General features: G+C 44.5%; 1 protein-coding gene across 1 annotated transcript in view; it reads right to left on the minus strand.

Moving 5' to 3' along the window:
- Nucleotides 1-20,897, minus strand: part of USP9X (ubiquitin specific peptidase 9 X-linked) — a 270,458-nt gene that overhangs the window by 43,918 nt on the left and 205,643 nt on the right. The window contains exon 38 of the mRNA XM_070750538.1: nt 6,898-7,123. Within this exon, the coding sequence (XP_070606639.1) occupies nt 6,898-7,123 (226 nt within the window). The remainder of the gene's footprint in view (nt 1-6,897; nt 7,124-20,897) is intronic.

A 20,897-nucleotide genomic window follows, 5' to 3' on the forward strand; every position in this document is an offset into this window, starting at 1 on the left:
ACCAAATATATATGTTTATACTCAAGGCAGTCAACTTAGCTACAGATAGCCCTCGATGTATGACCAAAATTGAGCCCAAAATTTAAATGCTAAACAATGCAATTGTTAAGTGAGTTAAATTGTTAAGCAAATCACTGTGGTTATTAAATGAATTGTGCATTCATGACATAAATTAGAGCTCCCTCATTCACTTTCTTTGTTGGGAACTGGCTGAGAAAGTCATAAATGGTGATCACATGACCCGGGACAATACAACTATGATAAAATAGATTCTAACTGCCAAGTGCCCGAATTTTGATCATGCGATCACTGAGAAAATGCAATGGTCCTAAATGTGAAAAATATATTGTTATTTTTTTCAGTACCATTATAACTTTGTAAAGTCACTAAACAATTGGTTGTAAATCGAGGACTATCTGTAATACTCCTATCTATTTTCCCCACAACTAAATCAGCAAAATATGAAGCAGATGTCAACTGCCAGTAATATTTAGGAAATTAAAATAGGTAGTTCTTGACTTACAATTACAATGGAGCCCAAAATTTCTGTTGCTAAGCAAGATATTTGTTAAGTGAGTTTTGCCCAATTTTACGATGTTTCTTGCCACAGTTAAGTGAATCACTGCAGTTGGTAAGTTAGCAATATGGTTGTTAAATGAATGAACTGTTGTACATACCTCTCAATGCACTGGAAGGAGAGTCCAACATGGGTAAATTACCAATCCTATTGGTAGAGACTGAGTTAATTTAAATAATTAGCAGGCACCGCCCCCTAGTCGCCCCCATGAGCTCAGTTTTAAAAACGAAGACAATGTAAAGATAACCAGAATTTACTGAACATTAACAACGGACAACTTTAATAACCCAAATACTCCGGCGACCTGGCCAAAGACCATGCCGGGTAGGTTTGGAATCTCCTTCCAGTGCATTGAGAAGACCGTTCAGGTATGTACAACGGTTCTTCTCCACTGCACTTGGAAGGAGAGTCCAACATGGGATATACCAAAGATCAAATCCCTTGGGTGGGAGAAGGCTGTGCCAAGGTCGTTGGAGTGGAACACACTCGCTGCAAGACACGCCTTCCAAAGGAAGCTTCTGCCGAAGCTAAGGAGTCCAGTTTATAGTGGCGAATAAAGGTAGAAGGAGATGCCCAAGTCGCTGCACGGCAAATGTCCTCAATGGATGCCTGTGTTGCCCATGCTGTCGATGTAGCTGCACTCCTGGTTGAGTGCGCTGTCACCCCCGCCGGAGGTGATTGGGAGCTAGCTTTGTAAGCCTCCTCGATACAATCTCTAAGCCAGCGACTGAGGGATTGTGATGAGACTCCAAGTCCCATCTTACTCTGGGCAAAGGAGATAAACAACGTCTCAGTCTTTCTGAACGATTCTGTCCTTCTAATGTAGAGCTTCAAGGCTCTCCTGACATCGATCTTGTGCCACCTGAGCTCCGAAGGGTGATGGCCATGTGTGCAGAAATCTGGGAGAACGAGTTCTTGCTTCCTGTGAAATCCAGGATTCACTTTCCACACAAAGGAAGGATCCAGCCTCAACACCACTCTATCCGGATGGAAAACACACAGATCCGGTCGAATAGACAATGCAGATAATTCAGATACATGGCGGACCGATGTTATTGCCACTAGAAATACTGTTTTAAGTGAGAGTAATCGAATTGGGATTGATCTCATGTTTTCAAAGGGAGGCCCTGTAAGTACTCGAAGGACAAGGGCGAGATCCCACGTCGGAAATCTACGTATTGGAGGGGAATGCGTGTTGACGGCACCCTTGATAAAATCCCTTACCCACCCCTGTTGGACCAGAGAGCGAGTCTCTGACACTCGAATGATGGTTGAGAGAGCCGCTACCTGTCTCTTCAAGGTATTAGGAGCTAAGCCCCGCTCAATCCCACTTTGTAGGAACTCCAATACTGAAATTATCGAAGCCTCTTTCGGGTCAGATTGATGGTCCGAGCAGAACCTACAAAAGGCTGCCCACGTCGCTTGATATATTCTCGCCATCGATGGACGACGAGCTGCCTGCATTGTGGCAATGACTGTATCCGGTAACAACTGCTGTCTTAGTCTACTCCTCTCAAATGCCAGGCAGCTAGCTGGAACCATTGAGGGTTCGGGTGACAAATGGTCCCCTGGCTGAGAGAAATGTCCTGTTCAGGAATCCTCCAGGGAGAGGACAGTGATAGGGCTACCAGGTCTGCGAACCATGGGTGCCGTGGCCAGTGAGGCGCCACCAGGATCACTTCTGCCCGTTCCTGAATTATCTTGTCCAGTACTCTCTGTATGAGGCAAGTTGGGGGAAACGCATATAGCAGACCTTGGGGCCATGGTGACAAGAGGGCATTGACTCCTTCCGCCCTCGGTGTCGGAAACCGGGAGTAGAACCTTACTAATTGCGTGTTGATGTGGGTCGCAAAGAGATCCACCAATGGAGACCCGAAGTGGCGAACTATCTGCGGGAATAGTCCTGGATCCAGTCTCCACTCCGAAGGATCCAGAGTAGTTCTGCTTAACCAGTCTGCCTGGATATTGCTGGTCCCAGCGATGTGTTCTGCCGACAATGAAGCTAAATGGGTCTCTGCCCAGTCGAATAAGGCCGTGGTCTCGACCATAAGACGGATCGACTTTGTGCCCCCTTGATGGTTCAGGTGGGCTCTGGTCGCAACATTGTCGGTCAATACTAACACGTGCCTGCCCTGAACCCAGCATGTGAAATTTGTAGGGCATGGAAGAACGCCTTGAGTTCGAGGTAGTTGATATTGACAGGATTCAAGTCTTCCGGAGACCAGAGGCCTTGGGCCATGTGAGACCCCATGTGAGCCCCCCAGCCTGACAGACTTGCATCTGTTGAAAGAATAAGGCGGTCTCAGTTGCGAAAGAGTGAACCCTGAAGTAAAGCTGGGGAGATCCACCATTTCAATGACTCCCTGACTTCCGGAGGAATCCGTACCCGTTTGTGCGAGTGACTCACTTTGGCCCTCTGTGATGGAAGGAGAAACCATTGTAGGAACCGGATATGGTGTAGAGCCCAAGGCACAATGCCTATGGACGACACCAATGTCCCTATCACCTTGGAAAGCAGGGCCAGAGATACGCGATGTTGGTATCGGACGTTGGAGACCAATTGTCGAATGTTTGTTATCCTCTCCGGGGACAAGGACACGGTACCCGTGGTCGTATCTACTATAGACCCCAGGTGCAGCAGTCTGGTCGTGGGAAGAAGATGACTCTTCTCTTCGTTGATAGTGAATCCATGGGACTCTAGCGTTTGTCTCGTAAGAGCCACATCTTCTCGTGCCCTGGAGGGGGACCTGGACAGAATGATGATATCGTCCAAGTACGCCAACAGCCTGACGGATCGAGATCTGAGGTGGGCTGTTAGGATGTCTAGTAGTTTGGTAAAAGTCCGAGGGGCCGAGGAAAGGCCAAACGGCATGGCTCGGTATTGATAGTGGGCCCCATTCAGGTAAAATCGGAGAAATCTTCGATGTGCTGGTAAGATTGGCACATGTAGATAGGTCTCTTTTAAGTCTATAGATGAAAGGAGGTCGTGATGTCGAATAGATGCCAGAATGGTTTGGAGGGAATGCATCCAAAACCCTCTGTATCGTATGAAGGTATTTAGATGTTTGAGATTCAGGATCATTCTGAAACCTCCTGATGTCTTTGGTACAAGGAATACTATCGAGTAGAAGCCTGTACCTTCTGCGTGACTGGGCACTTTTTCTATTGCCTGTATATCCAAGAGATGAGCAATCTCCCGTTGAAGTTGTATTCTTTTCTGTGGATCCCAAAGAGCTGGACACTGTACGAAGCGATTTGGTGGGGGCTGGAGGAACTCCAAACGTAAACCTTGGGAAATGGTGGCCAACGCCCATTTGTCGGAGGATGTGGTCCGCCAGGAGGCACTGAAAGATTGGAGTTTGCCTCCTATGGGATGCAGTACTGAGTCATTTAGTACATTTGAAGCCCCTCGGGTTGCCTCTAAAGGGCCATCTCACTTGTTGATAACCTCTCTGTCTATCCTGGAAGGGTGCTCGGTCACCTCTAAACGTGGTCTGATTATATTGGTTCTAAGGATATTGTCTTGTATTCTGACCTGCACTCGAACAGGTGTCCCACCGAAAGGGCTGCCGGCGTGCATAGGGGGTGGCTCGATGGTCCTGGCGTCTGTAGACTCTGGGAAGGGACTTCCTCTTGTCCTTGTCCTCAATGAGGATTGGCTCCAATGCTTCCCCAAAAAGCTTGTCCCCTTGAAAGGGCGATGAGGCCAGGTTCCATTTTGATTTTGAATCCGCCGGCCAGCTCCTCAGCCAGAGGAGGCGCCTGGAGGAAAGTGTGGTTGCCATACTTCTTGCCGAGAACTTAGCTGCATGGAGGGTGGCATCAGCCGAAAATTCTGCTGCTGCCAAAAGCTTCCCTAGGTCTTGACGTAAGCGACCCTCATCTGGCCCGAGTTGGGCATGCATTTCCTGCAACCACACTATTGACGCCCTATCGAAAAAGGATGCAGCAGCTGCCGCCCTAAACCCCCAGCTAGCCATCTGATGCGCCTTTCGCAACAGAGCCTCTGCTTTCCTGTCCTCCGGCTTGAGTCTGTCACCTGTTTCCAAAGGTACCAAAGCTTTGGAAATCAGCTGTATCACTGGCTGATCAATAGGTGGAAATTCCAGCAGCTTTTCCACCTCCTCATCAAAGGTATAGAATTTCCTTTCCACGGCAGAGGGGCCTTGTGCTGCTGCCGGGTGTTGCCAGGGGCGTTTCACGCTCTCGCGGAAAATCTCTGAGGATGGTATGTGGTCTGACTCGGGTTGAGGTTCTTTAAACAAGGTGACAGATGGTTTGGCCCCGTCAGAGGTGTCAGTTGACTTAGTAGGACCAGGTAAGTCTACCGCCTGTTTGGCCTTGTGCAGCAGAATTCTAAAGATCGATGGTTTAAATAAACCAGCCGCTACTGATTGTTCAGGGACGGTTTCATCATCTGATAGATCGTATTCTTTCTCATTGTCATCTAAAGGGGATGTCTCATCGGCCCAGGACCCCAAACCCGAGGGGAGCGGTGCAGGCCAGAGATTTCTGGATTGTATTGGGCGAGGTTGTTGGTTATATTGATGCACCCCTGCTGCCATTCCCTGAGAGTACGCGTTTGTGATTATATCCTGCAGCGTAGGGGACATCTGTTGCCAGGTCTCAGGTTGAGCTCGAAGCCCAGCTGCTGTGGGCATAAAAGTAGCTGAAGGGCCCTGCATACTCCTTAAGGAGTGACTTGTAGAACCTGGCCTAGTCACACTGTGGGCAGGAGAAAGCAGAGTCTGAGGTATGGTTTCAAACTGCCTTTCTGGGGACCAATCCTTTTCTGAAAATGTCTCTGCAGGCCTCACGGTAGATTTGAGCATTGATGGGTCCCTGGCCAGGGGCAAATGCTGTGAAGGCAGTGGAGCTATCATAGGAATGTGAAGGGCTGCCTCCATCTTCTGCTCTAGGACCTTGATATGCCTCTCTGCCTCTTTGAGAGAGGATGAGGAGGAGGCATGTGAGGTCTTAGCCTTATCTTTAGCCTTGGCCTTGATCTTGTCCTTGGGGACTGTAGTATGGAAGGACACCTTCTCGGGGATAGCGTGATCCTCCATAATACTCACAAATATTGAGTCCTCAAGACCTGGAGCTTTGAGAAACCGCAGTTCACTGTAAGTACAGAACATAAAATGGCGGACGGGGACTCCGAGGGCTTGCGCAAGCGCAGAATAGCCCGATGGTTCGATCGCGCCCATCATCTGGGCGGAGAGGAACTTTCCCGCCTTTGACAGCTATGGCGGGCGCGGGAATAATTTCCCCCAAAATGGCAGCGCTCTGAGGCGTTCGCGTGCTCCCCGCTTTGGGAACCTGTCTTCCTCGGGGAAAAGCGCCATCGCTGAGGAGAAGCCATCTCCGTCTTTTCACCGTCATCGGCGATCAACTGGAGCCCAAGAATTCGCGGCTATCGGCAACAGCAAAAAAGCGGTGGCGGTGGCAATCAATTACGGCCGCCGAACAGCTGAGAGGCGCTGGCACGCATTCAAGTCGGCTTCTCCTCTAAGGCGATTGCTCCTCGAACCTCCCAGTGGGGGGAGGCGGACCTCCCCACCTTCGGCTCGCAGCTGGGTTTGGCCTCGGAGGCCAGGGACCCCAGGCTGTATTGCTCCTCGATCGGGGTGGTACCCTCTGAGGGAAGAGGCCACCGAGGAGAGAACAGTGGGGGTGGTGCCCGCGGAGGGCAGAGACCCATTCCGGAAGATCTTCTTCACCTCCAGCAAAAGAGAAGAAAAAAAACATTAAACAGGTAATTATTTCTTTAATATCTAAAATTTACACTACTCAGAAGAAAATAATCAAGTCTCTACACTTGAACTGAGTTTTTAAAACTAAGCTCATGGGGACGACTAGGGGGCGGTTCCTGCTAATTATTTAAATTAACTCAGTCTCTACCAATAGGATTGGTAATTTACCCATGTTGGACTCTCCTTCCAAGTGCAGTGGAGAACTGCCTTTCTCATTGACTTTGTGTCCCTGGAAAAGGGGATCACATGACCCTGGGACAATGCAACCTTTAAATATGAGTCAGTTGCTAAGCACCTGAATTTTAATCACATAACCATGAGGATGCTACAACAATTGCAAGTGTGTGAAAATGGCCATAAATATCTTTTTTCGGTGCCATTGTAACTTTCATCATTCTTCACAAATGAAGACTTGCAACTCGAGGACTACCTATATAAGCCATTACCTATATAGGAAACATGAATTCATAATTAGTTAGTTAACCAACTACAAAGCTTTATATCAAAACAGGTTATTATACTATTGTATATAAGCCAGTTTTTTCATATTGCATTTTGGTTGCATACCTGATTAGAAGGTCCAGGTGAAGCAAAAGGAGAAGGACATGGTCCATCTTGTAATGAAAAGTGTGCAATAAATACTATCAATTTTGCAAATGCTCCTCTTACTTCAGCACTAGGGCATTCCAAAAGATATTCAGAGAAGCGATTTGAAACATTGAAAAGTACATTGTGTGCAAACCAAAAACGAACATTCTTGCTATGACGAAGGAGAATGCACAAAGCATCATACCTAAAAAAATATTTAAAACATATCACATTTCCAGAATATTGAACTATACATATGAAATAGTTAGTTGCTAATAATAAAAGTAATCAATATTATTTAGACATACTAAATATATTAAGGTTATAGAATTACAGTAGTATTATAGAAAATTTGTACTATCAGATATTTCCTGCTTCTTTTCCTAAATTCCTTCAAATTTCCTTTGCTCCTTTCTCATTTTCTTGTTACATTTACTTTGCTAACTATGTCTTAACAAAAAACAGAATTTCTATTTAACAACTTTTCTTAAGCTTTTTCAAACTCTTGCTTTCATTAACTGTGTTTATTGCTCTGTTTTAAGAAATCAAAACCAGAACCTCTGATGGCAATTAGAACCAAATTCAATCTGTTTATAATCAGATATAGCTGTTCAAATGATAGGTAGTTTATTTTGAAATAGATAATATTCAAGTTGCTTGCTGATCATGCCAATTGATGGTGGCAAATTCATCTTACTATCTTTGCTAATTGTTATGAAGCTTTGGCTACATCCTGCTTGAATAATATGGCAATTAAAATATTAGTTTCTTTTGTTTCCATCTATGAACCACTGGAGCAAATGGCAGACAGATAAGGAAATATTCTTTATACAGTGTCATTCAGTGTGTCTCTTATCTGGCTTGTGAATAAAATGAGTCACTTGGTTTAAGTGATAAAGAAAATTTTGTGCATATACTTTTTCTCTCAATGTTGTTTAGATGGAAGTATAGCTTCCTTATTCTATATACAGTGGTACCTCGAGATACGAGTTTAATTCGTTCCGGACCTGGGCTCTTAAGTCGAGCAGCTCTTATCTCGAACGACTTTTCCCCATAGGAATTAATGTAAATAATTTTAATTGGTTCCAGCCCTCAAAAAACTCACAAAGTTAGTCTAAATTATGCAGAAAGACATGTTTTTAATGAAGAAATGTACATGTACATATAAATGAATAATGAAGTTTCTTTCACTTAACTTGTAAACTTTCTTAAACTTTTAAATTTACATATGTTCAACTTCTCTGCCACCCAATCCTGTAGGACAGAGGTCCCCAACCCTTTTTGCACCAGGGACCGGCTTTAAGCGATCAAGAGAGGAATGGGTGAATGAATGGATGGAGGGTGGGAAGGAAGGAAGGAAAGAGGGAAGGGACAGGAACAGAGGAAGGAAGCAAGGAAACTTATGAAAGGGGAGAGTAAGAGAGGAATGAGTGAAGGGAGGGAGGGAAGAAGGTGGGAAGGAGAAAGAAAAGAAGAAATAGAGGAAGGGAAGGTAAAAGAGAGAAAGAAAAAGAGCAAGAAAGAAAGAAAGAAAGAAAGAAAGAAAGAAAGAAAGAAAGAAAGGGGGAAGGGACAGGAACAGAGGAAGGAAGCAAGGAAACTTATGAAAGGGGAGAGTAAGAGAGGAATGAGTGAAGGGAGGGAGGGAGGGAAGAAGGTGGGAAGGAGAAAGAAAAGAAGAAATAGAGGAAGGGAAGGTAAAAGAGAGAAAGAAAAAGAGCAAGAAAGAAAGCTGCAAGCCCCCCCCCGAGCCCCCCAGGCCGGCTGCAACCTTTTAAAACACACGCGCCGCTTCGCAGCTGTCTCCTGAAGCCGAACGCGGAAGTTAGCGTTTGGCTTCAGGAGACAGCTCCTTGGCGCTTGTATCTCGAATTTGGGCTTGTAAGTAGAACAAAAATATCTCTCCCCTCCCAGCTCTTATCTCGAGTTGCTCTTAAGTAGAGCAGCTCTTATGTCGGGGTTCCACTGTATTTTTAATCTATCTTTTACTTCAAATGTATTAAATGTCTCTTAGCATTCACTGATAGCTGGAATAAATCTACACTCTGCAGTCATGTTTATTATAATTATGATCCAGATATTTTTAAAAATGTAAAAATAATATTTTAATGAATATCTTATATTGTTTATACCTAATAATCCAGAAATATAACAAGCTCAGCAGACTCAAACAATTTGTAGTTTTTGTAAAAAAACAAATTTGAAACAAAGTACAGATTTTATATTATAATAATTAATGAGAATTTATGAATAGACAGATACTGGATTATTTAAACATAATGGGATTATTAATGAGAAACTGTTCCTTCACACAAAATAAAATGGATTAACAGAAAGAATATGGCTGAATGGCTCTTCCCTGGCTGGGGAATAAGTAGAAGCAAAAGGTGGTTGCAGGAGACAAGCGTTCATATTTCATTTGGAAGATTTCCTTGTATTTCTTTTGGAAGATTTGCTTATTATGATTCCTGCTTCAGAGACTTCATGCCAGGAATTAATTTACATCTTTGTGACTGGAAGGTCTTGGCCTGGCAATTATCCAAAGATGATAACGTCTGTTATTGCAATTAACCCTTGAAAGGATTATTGCCCGGACTTTTCTATGCGTGAATGTCATTAGTTCACAATAGCTAAATAACTAGGGATTTTTCAGGACAAAGAATCTGTTTCTTGGTTCTGCTAAGGCTGGGTCAGAACAGAAATATAATGCAATAGCAAAAGAAGAGATAAGATATTTTGACACCTAACAACTTATGAAATTCCCCTGCCAAAGGAAAAGAAATAAAGATTTGACAAAACTGTGGGAATCAGAGAAAGTGTTTTAGAAACATAGAAGACTGATGGCAGAAAAAGACCTCATGATCCATCTAATCTGCCCTTATACTATTTTCTGTATTTTATCTTAGGATGGATATATGTTTATTCCAAGCATGTTTAAATTCAGTTACTGTGGATTGATCAACCACGTCTTCTGGAAGTTTGTTCCAAGGGTCTACTACTCTTTCAGTAAAATAATATTTTCTCATGTTGCTTTTGATCTTTCCCTGAACTAACTTCAGATTGTGTCCCCTTGTTCTTCTGTTCACTTTCCTATTAAAAACACTTCCCTCCTGGACCTTATTTAACCCTTTAACATATTTAAATGTTTTGATCATGTCCCCCCTTTTTCTTCTGTCCTTCAGACTATACAGATTGAGTTCATTAAGTCTTTCCTGATACGTTTTATGCTTAAGACCTTCCACCATTCTTGTAGCCCGTCTTTGGACCCGTTCAATTTTGTCAATATCTTTTTGTAGGTGAGGTCTCCAGAACTGAACACAGTATTCCAAATGTGGTCCAACCAGCACTCTATATAGCGGGATCATAATCTCCCTCTTCCGGCTTGTTATAGCTCTAGCTATGCAGCCAAACATCCTACTTGCTTTCCCTACCGCCTGACTGCACTGTTCACCCATTTTGAGACTGTCAGAAATCACTACCCCTAAATCCTTCTCTTCTGAAGTTTTTGCTAACACAGAACTGCCAATACAATACTCAGATTGAGGATTCCTTTTCCCCAAGTGCATTATTTTACATTTGGAAACATTAAACTGCAGTTTCCATTGCTTTGACCATTTATGTAGTAAAGCTAAATCATTTACCATATTACAGATGCCTCCAGGAATATCAACCCTATTGCACACTTTAGAGTCATCGACAAATAGGCAAACCTTCCCTACCAAACTTTCCCCTATGTCACTCACAAACATATTAAAAAGAATAGGACCCAGAAAAGACCCTTGTGGCACACCGCTTGTAACCTGTCTCTGCTCAGAATACTCGCCATTAACAATAACTCTGATGTCTACGCTTCAGCCAGCTGCAAATCCATTGAACTATCCAGGGATTAAGTCCAATCTTCACTAATTTATCTTTCAGCTCTTTATGTGGAACCGTATCAAAGGCTTTGCTGAAGTCCAGATAGGCAATATCCACGGCACCACCTTGATCCAACACCTTTGTGACATAGTCAAAGAAATCAATGAGATTAGTCTGACATGATTTGCCTTCAGTAAAGCCATGCTGTCCAATAAGTTATTGTTTTTTAGGTGCTGATTTATCCTCTTTTTGAGTAGTCTCCATCATTTTAACTACAACTGATGTCAAGCTAACTGGCCTGTAGTTACCAGCTTCTTCCCTATTGCCCTTCTTGTGGATAGGCACAACACTGGCCATTCTCCAATCCTCAGGAACATCTCCTGTTAACAGGGATTGGTTAAACAAATCAGTCAGGGGGGTAGCAATGACAGATCTGAGTTCTTTAAGAACTCTGGGGTGGATGCCATCTGGACCCATTGCCTTATTTATCTTTAATCGTTCAAGTTCTTCTAAGATATGGGCTTCTAAGATCACTGGAGCTGAATCCGTACAGCTGGAAGCAATGCTATATCCCTCTATAGTATTATTTTGTAAGGTGTCCTTTTAGAAAACTGAACAGAAGTAGCTATTGAAATTGTCAGCCATCTCCTTATTCCCATCAATGCATGTATTGTTCCTGGTACTAAGCTTCGTGATGCTGCAGTTTTTCTTATTCCTATCACTAATATATCTGAAGAAGGTTTTATCCCCCTTCTTTACAGATTTGGCAATTTCTTCGTCTTTTGAGGCTTTAGCAGCATATATTATCTGTTTCGTCTCCTTCTGTCTCATTTTATACACCTATCAGCTATACTTCCAGACTCTTTATATCTCCTATAGGCAGCCTTTTTTTCATTGACTATATAGCCCTTACATCATTGCTAAACCATAGCGGTTTCTTCTTCCTTTTACCTTTAGTTATTTCCTTTAGATACAGTCCAGTGGCTTTTAAGATGGCCTTTTTTAATACAGTCCACTGGGTGCTCGCTCCTGCCATTTTATCCCTCCCCTTTAATTCATTATTTAAATATTCCCCCATTGCATTAAAATTTGTTTTTCTGAAATCTAATACTTTGGTTGCAGTATAGGATTGCTCACAATCAGTTTTTACATGAAACCACAAACATAGATGGTCACTGTAACCTAAATTTTCTCCCACCTTGACCTCTGAAACCCAATTCCCATTCGTAAAAACTAAATCTAGAATATTCTCCCCTCTAGTTGGTGTCTTAACCAGCTGTGCCAAAGCTGCTCCTGTAAAGGCCTCTATTATATTTCCCTCTAATTTTTGTTCGGTGTGGGCGGAAAAGTATAGTGTCTGAGCAGCAGTCACTTCAGGACTGGGCGGCATATATATATTTATATATATATATATATGCATCACATATTTTTTGCTGAAATTTTAAAATTAAGGGAGACTAGGATGGCACCATTTCGGCCATGTTCTATAGCCCAGCGTTTCCCAACCGGTGTGCCGCGAGACATGGCCAGGTGTGCCGCGAAGCCTAGGGAAGCTCCAGCTGGGCGGGGCGCTGCCGGTGCCGGACCGCCGGTGCCTCGGACCTAGAGATCCCACTCACAGCTGTCCCCCGGCTACTGCCTGATGCAGCTGTTTCCGGCGCTCTCCTGCTGGGCCCCAAAGAAGGAAGGCGGGGAAAAAGGAGAGCTTCATTATTCGCGCCTCCTTTTTCCCACCTTCCTTCTTTGGGGCCCAGCAGGAAAGCGCTGGAAACAGCGGCATCTGGCAGTAGCCGGGGGACAGCTGCAAGCACCGTTCCCCGTAAGCTGCCCCCTCTCCTCCGCCGCCGCCTTCTGCCTTGGGGCACGTTCCGCCCCCTCTCCTCCTCCTCCTCCTCCTCCGCCGCCTCCTGTCTTGGGGCACGATCTGCCCCCTCTCCTCCGCAGCCGCTTCCTGCCTTGGGGCGAGCAATCCGGGAGTCCGGGACTGTGTGGCTTTGCGCCATGAAGAGAAAATGGCCGACTTTTTCCTGCTGCCCGAGCCGTTTTCTCTTCATGGCGCAAAGCCACACAGTCCTGGACTCCCGGATCGCTCGCTTCTCCGGTCAGCAAAGCCATCTGCCCAGGAAAGCGCCGCGCATTGAAAAAGTGCGATGCTTTTCCGGGCAGCCGGCTTGCTGGCTGGAGAAGCGAGCGATCCGGGAGTCCGGGACTGTGGCTTTGCGCCATGAAGAGAAAACGACAGCAGGGAAAAGTCAGCCGGGCTAAAGGGAGGCGGCGCGTGGCTGGGCGCTGGGGACGCCTGGGAGGGCGAGGGGGCTGATGGCTGCTGCCTCTTAGCTGCAGAGCCGGCGGGCGGAGGCGAAGACAACGGCCGCCGGCTCTCTCCCTCCACTCTCTCTTCGGCTCTCTCTCTTTCTTTTTCTCTCTGTTGCCGGCGTGGTGAACGAGAGAGAAAGAGAGAGAGAGAAAAAGGAGGGGAGAGAGAATGAGAGAGAAAGAAAGCAAGAGAGAGGGAAAGAAAGCAAGAGAGAGAGAAAGAGAGGGGGGAAGGAGGGAGAGGGAAAGACATAGAGGGAGGGAAGGAGGGAGAGAGAAAGAGAGCAAAAAAGAGAGGAAGAAAGAAAGAAAAGGATGGAGAGAGAGAAAGAAGGGAAGGAAAGAAGAGAGAGAAAGAGGAAGGGAGAAATAGAGTGAAATGGAGGAAGAGATTTTTTTTGTCCAAACTTTTCTTTAGCCCCCCCCCCCGCCCCCCCTCAGTGTTCCCCAGAATTTTGAAAATATGAATAATGTGCCGCGGCTCAAAAAAGGTTGGGAAACACTGCTCTAGCCACACCCTTACTGGAATTTGATCTGGCAGCTTCTGCCTTGTAAGGGGCCTAGAGGCAAAAAAGAGCTGTGACGTTCCTTCAATATACCAGGGTGATCCGACATAAAAAACATATATATAAATCTATCCTAGTCTCCCTTAATTTTCAAATTCAGCAAAAAAACAAACAAACATGTGACATATTCAGACACTATACTGGGGGTAATAATGGCAGTAAGAAAGAGAGAAAGAAAATCAAAATATAGTTTGATATAAATATTTCCCTTCTTTTTTATTAAAAAAAATAAATAAAACTATTAAAAATAAAACAACCAGCAAAACCAAAAGCTAGTTTCAAACTATATTTTGATTTTCTTTCTCTCTTTCTTACTCCCATTCTTTTCCTTTCTTTCTCTCTTTACCTCCCTCTCTCTTTTTTCTAGCTGTTTCTCACTTTTCCTCTCTTCCTCCCTCTCTTCCCCCTCTCTTCTTTCTCTCTCCCTCCCTCCTTCCCTCTCATTCTTTCCCTCTTTCTTCCTCCTTTCCTTTCTATTTCTCTCTCCCTCCATTTCCTTCTTTTTCTCTTCCTTCATCTCTTTTTTCTCTCTGTCTTACTCTCTTCTTTTTTTTCCTGCCCTGCAACACCACTCACTTGCATAAATATGTTTTCGGGGCCAGAAGCATGGGGGCTTCCCGGGAAACTTTCCTTATTCTCTAGGACCTGGTAGCGGGCAGGCCGCGGCAAGCCGGCGGCCGGGCCTGGGTGCTGGGCAGGCTGTGGAAAGCCAGCGGCCGGGTCTGGGTGGTGGGCAGGCTGTGGAAAGCCGGCGGCTGGGCCTGGGTGGTGGGGAAGCTGCGATAGGCCGGCGGCCGGACCTGTGTTGTGGGTGGGCTGCGGCAAGCCGGCGCCCGGGTCTGAGCGGCAGGGGAACCGCGATAGGCCGGTGGCTTGGCGCAGGGCCCTCAGTTGTCACCCCCCACCCTTGTCCCAACCCCCATCCCACGGATGCTTAGAGGCCCAGCGGCGGATTGCGCCGCCAGACCCAGGGCCCCTGGACGGTTTTCTTACCTTACCCAGCTGGCAGCTAAACAACCATTTGGCTGCCAGGGGGCGGGGAGGAGAACATCCAGGATTTAAGGGGCAGGGAAGAAAGCAGGCCTGTAATTGGCCCCTTTCTTTCCCGCCTTTACTTGAAGGAACTGTTGCTGCAAACTGTTGTTTACAGAGCAGCCACAGTTCCTTTAATTTCAAATTCCGGTCCTGTGCGCTGGAATTTGAAATTCCTGGGCTGAGGGTTAAAAACCTCTGAGCTATAGCGCGCTGCGCAGCTTAGAGGGAAGTGTGACTATATTCTTACTTTTGCATGTAAGGGCACTGGGGATATTCCAGTCAACATCAGGCATGTTGGAATCACCCATAACCAAAATATCTCTCTTTACTGCCATTTGGGTAATTTCATCCACCATCTTGTTGTCATATTCCTCAGATTTTATTGTAAACTGTCCAGAGTCACTTAGGCAAGATGGGTGGTTTAGAAATTAGGTAGATACAATCATGTGAAAAAGAAACTGCACCCTTTCTTTCCATAAGTTATATGGTTTTAGGTATCATGTCCAATATTAAAAATAAAACATGAATAACCCATAACATATTACACCATGTCATCATTTACTTTACAAAAAAGAAAGCCAAAATGGAAAAGCAATGTGTGAAAAACGAAGTACACCTTATGACTCAACGGTCTGTATAATCACCTTTAGCAGCAATAATTGGAAATAATCATTTCTCATATGAATTTACTCGTTGTGGAGGAATTTTATCTCAGTCTTTTTCACAATACTGCTTCAGTTCACTGAGGATTGTGAGCATTTGTTGATGCACAGCCCTCCTGAGGTCCCACCACAACATTTCAATCAGATTGAGGTCTGGACTTTGACTGGACCGTTGCAACACCTTGACTCTTCTTTTTCAGACATTCTGCTGCTAGATTTGCTGCTGTGATTGGGATCACTGTCCTGCTGCATGACTTCAATGTTGGCCAAACTTTAGCTGTCAGGCAGATGGCCTCACATTTGATTCTGGAATACTTTGGTATACAGAAGAGTTCATGGTCAACTCAATGGCTGCAAATACTTAGGTCCTCTGGCTACAAGACAAGCCCAAATTATCACCCCTCTACCACTATCCTTGATGTTTGATACAAGATGTCTGTGCTAATAGCCTGTACTGTATTTGGTTTTTGTCAAACAGAGCATTCTGCATGAGAGCCAAATATCTCCAATTTGGTCTTGTCTGTCCAAGGGACAAATGTTTGCAAATCTAAGCCTCGCTGCTGCCATGGTTTTTTAAAAATTATTTTCAAATTTTATGTTACAAACAACAATAAAACATGACAGAGTGTCAAACAATAATTACACAGTTCAGTGTCTTATTATATAGTAAATCGTTTTTGTTTCAGAGGTCATTGGATTCATAAAAAATATAGTTACATAGGTCCTTATGAAATATTCCCCTTTGTCAGAAATGAATATTCATATATTTATGTGAACACACAAAATATAATATATACTTGAATTGCTATCCTATCCTTCGAAGTGAACATATTATTTCCCCCCCCCCTTCATAATTTGCTCTTCAATTTATTTGGAGTACCCCCAAGGAACCTTTTAACCTCTCTTGTAAATAACATTCTGTCAGAGTGAATGGATGTATCACTACGTCCAGCTCTGTCTGTGTAAAGAAAGTACACTATATACTCAGAAAATGCCTCCATTTTCTAAAGAAAATGTTTCATGCAGGAGGTGTTTCACTAGCAGGATGCCTTTTGATTTCCATTCCCTAAACCAGTGTTTTTCAACCAGTGTGCCGTGGCACACTAGTGTGCCGTGAGACATAGTCAGGTGTGCCGTGGGGAAATTAAACATGGGTCCCCAAACTACCATTCCTGCCAGGATCTCCTTTTTGTGTTCATTGAAACAGGCCCAGGTTTCACACTAAGTGAGTATAAATACATTTAGAAACTATATTAATAACTATATGTATAATATGTACTGCGTTACGAGTGTCATTTTGGTTGGTGGTGTGCCCCAGGGTTTTGTAAATGTAAAAAATGTCCCGTGGCTCAAAAAAGGTTGAAAATCACTGCCCTAAACATCTTATTTTCTCAGTCCTGTGGGAACCCCGGGTGATTCCAAAGTGGTAAATACAGTACTGTACAGATACCTGAAATGACAGGTGGTATTTTATATATAGGGCCTTCCATGTTGCTATGGTATCATGGAAAACAACTGATTTTTTAATATGTGATGGTAATTGAGCTATCTTAAACATGTAGCAAGGTAACCAGGGTGCACAGTATTGAGATTCTAAATCATGTGCTGAAAAAATACTTGTGCCTTTTAGCCAATCACAAATGTGCCTCATCATGCATACTAAATTGTATCCCCTAATATTTAGGGCATTAATCCCTCCTTTTTCCTTTGCAGCTATTAGCTTGTGGTAATGAATGTGTGGGCACTTACCCTGCCATAGAAAATGAGATATAGATGTATTAAGTTTCATAATATCATCATACTTTATAAAAAGGCAGATTGTTTGCATGGGATATAATAATTCGCAAAAAAGACATCATTTTCATTAGATTACTGTATTTTTCGGTGTATAAGACATAAAGGGTGGTGCTGGAGGAGGAGGAGCTGTGGCTGTAGCCACAGGTTACTCTCCCTTTACCTGCCAGGCTGGCCTGGGATCACTCCTGACCCCTGAGGGTGTGTCCCGTTTTATTTCCCTGAAGTTTTGGGGCAGGAAGGGGAGCCATTATTTCTCTGCAACCCTCCCCCCCTCCCCACTTTTTTACCTTTTCCAACCTCTGCAAGTGGTGTGTGTGTGGGGGGGGCTCACTTTTCCTCCCACATCAAAAAGTTTTCCAAGAGGAGCAAGAAATAAAAACTTTGGGGAAATAAAACACCCGCCTGATCCAACGGAGGTGGGTACTGTAGTTGTTTACCCCCAAGATGCAGCTCGGCATTTGCAACTCTTTTTTGAGGCATTTGAGGTTGCTATAGCATATGAGGTTCATTCAAGACCGGGGAAAATATTTGCAAGTGCTGAGCTGCTGTGCTGCTCTCTTTGGTGTCTCTCTCCCTTGGTAGGTTAGCCACGCCCACCTTTCCTTCCCCCTCCCGTCGCCTCCACTCCCAACATGGAAAGGGGAAAAATGCAAATAGATAAGAATAGATAAAGGGGGTGGGGATAAGATGTGTTCACAGTTTATAACTTCCTGGTAAATCTTGCAGCTTCGAGTACTTTCTCGAGGAAAACGGGAGTTTCACTGAATCTTTAGTGCTCTAAAACGGGGATCTCCAACCTTGGCAACTTTAAGACTTGTGGACTTCAACTCCCAAAGTTCATCAGCCAGCAAAGGTGGCTGAGGAACTCTGGGAGTTGTAGTCCACAACTCTTAAAAGTTGCCATGCTTGGAGACCCTTGCTCTAGAAACACTCATTTTAAGGAGTATTTCAGGTTTATCATCATCACCATATATTTCCATGTACTTCATTTGTGAAAATTTGAGTAGTCAAGAAGGGGTCTTTGAAAACTCATGGTATAGTAGTAGTATTAAGGCAACCTCAGCAGGGAACTGTAATTGTAAATGATTCTATCCCTAGCCATTTCTGTAACTAAAGGAACAACTAACAAAATGAATTGTCCTCGTTTGTTTGTTTGAGTTAGGGGTTAGGAGTGCAAGAGTCTTCAAATTTAGCAAGTTTAATGCTTGTGGACTTCAATTCCCATTTCTGAGCTAATATGACTAGTGGAGGAATTCTGGGAGTTGAAGTCCACAAGTCTTAAAGCTGTCAAGTTTGAGGACACTTGAGTTAGAGGTTGTTGTATATACTCCTGGTCAGTTGGAAGATTGTGAAGATTTTGCAGATTCTGATACAGATAGTGTTTATGAATTAGTGGCAGGTCCTGGGTTACAGGTGTCAGAACAGGTAGGAGGCCAGCCACAGGACGTTGCTATGAGCCCAGACTCCAGTGAAGAAGAGACAGATAATAGGTGGTTAAATCCACATTTCAGGAAGGTGCAGAGACAAGTGTTAGGGAAGAGATATTAAGGGGAGGAACGGGTTAATTACTGAAGTGATTTATTCGTCACGTCCGGGTGCCAGTGGGGAAGAAGGGCGGAGTTCTCAATGTTGTAAATCCATCATGGAGGTGTGCAGATACGGCTAATCTTTTCTCTGCTATTTAACAGCTGTTTTTATTGCTGTGAAGTAACGCAGCCTAGCCATAAATCTTAAGATAAGGGAGGAGATCTGGAGAAAGGCTTTTGTGTGCTCTTATCGTGAAGAAATGAGAGGAAAGAATTTGACTGCCTGTAATGCATTTTGAATACGGAGGAGAGGAGAAATAAAGATTGAGTTTTTACTTATAAATCTCTGCATCCAGTAAGTGTTATTTTCAATTAACCAAAGTTCCAAACAGAATCCAGAACAGTGTTGAGAACTCCCATGTCTGAATTAGATAAGAAATTCAACCAGCCAGCTCAGGATGGCCAATTTAGTAAATTATGTCCATGCTTTAACACAAACGGTAGCCGCGGTCCCCGTTCAACCACAAGTCATCATTCAATCAAGGCCAAAGATTTACTTAGCTAAGCCACCCGTTTTTACAGGGGCAAGAGACCAACTTGATGTATTCCTCCAACAATGTCGGAACTTTTTCAACTCATCTCCAGAGGATTTTGCTAGGGATGATATGAAAGTCTCTTTCATTATAAGCCTTTGTAAAGCTGCTGCATTTGAGAGGGCAATACCCTTTTTAGCACGCCAGGATCCAATCCTGCAAAATTATGCTGCTTTTCGCCAGAGGTTTGAACAAGAATTTCAAGACCCCATGTGCGTACAAAACACTATCAGTTACGCCAATTGCACATGGGCAACAAAACCATCTCTAAGTATATCTCTAACTTCCGGAAACTAGTCACACCCCTGAATTGGAATGAGCAAGCCCTTATGGAACTGTTCCAAGATGGCCTGAAACCCAAAATTGTGCATGAGATGACACGCCAACCAACACCTAACACGTTAAATGAACTCTACCAGACCTGTTTGACTATCGAGACTAATTTGTCATCTGCCCAGAACCGTGTCACCAGATACGAAAACCAATTTGGAGAGAGAACCAGATCAGTGCCAGCTCCATGCCAAAGATTTCAAAACAATGGTTTCAACTCAGTGCCAAGATGTCCCTTCCAGATGCCAACAGAAACGGGAAACCGACCAGCTGTCGTCACTCGAGAGGAACCAATGGATCTAGGTATGGCCAGACTTCACCTGAGTGAAGCCGAGAGAGCCAAAGGTCGAGCGGAAGGCCTATGCATGTATTGTGGAGAGGCTGAAAATATGCTACCTACGTGCCCTCAGAGAAGACGTCTCACTCCCACGTCTACTCGAGTCTCGAACACCGTGCCTGCATTTCGGGTCCAGGCTACCTTGCCGGGAAACGACCAGAGCCTGGCCTAAAACAAACCTTAGGCTGGGCAGGCACCAAACCGAATGGCAATGGTAAGACAGATGAACCGAGACCTTCAAGACACCTGACCTTAGTCACTAAGGTGAACTTAGAAAACCCACCCAAAACCCTCTCTGCTACTGCCTCACTAGATTCCGGAGCCACCACCAATTTCATGGATGAGACCTTCACTCATTCTCATGCCGTACCATTGTGCTCCGTCACACCTTCTATTATTGTCGAAACTATCGACGGCCGAGTTCTCTTGTCCGGACCAATCAAATTTCAGACCCAACCACTTACCTTAACCATCGAACACCATGAAGAACCTATTCAATTTTATGTCACCAAAGGCCTCCAATTTCCTATGGTCCTGGGCTTAGCATCGCTCAGAACCACGATCCCAACATCGTGTGGTCCCAAAACCATATCTCCTTTCCAAGTCTACAATGTGTCAACCACATCTGTCCACCGTTTACTACTCCACTTCCTGCCTACCTCGCCGGCACCCTCCCACCAGATCTTTCTGACTTCGCTGATGTTTTCGATGAAAAAGAAGCAGACCAGTTACCCCCCCCCCCGACCTTATGACTGTGCCATTGATCTCTTACCCAACGTTAAACTTCCTGCTGGACGCCTCTATTCAATATCTCAACTCGAATCAGCCGCCTTAAAAGACTTTAGTGATAAGAACCTCGCCAGAGGGTTTATCCAACCCTCTTCACCTCTCTCTGCCCCAGTACTTTTTGTCAAAAAGAAAACCGGAGACCTCAGACTCTGCTGTGACTATTGTAAACT

This window comes from Erythrolamprus reginae, chromosome 4, assembly GCF_031021105.1.
Source record: "Erythrolamprus reginae isolate rEryReg1 chromosome 4, rEryReg1.hap1, whole genome shotgun sequence".
NCBI lineage: Eukaryota > Metazoa > Chordata > Lepidosauria > Squamata > Dipsadidae > Erythrolamprus > Erythrolamprus reginae.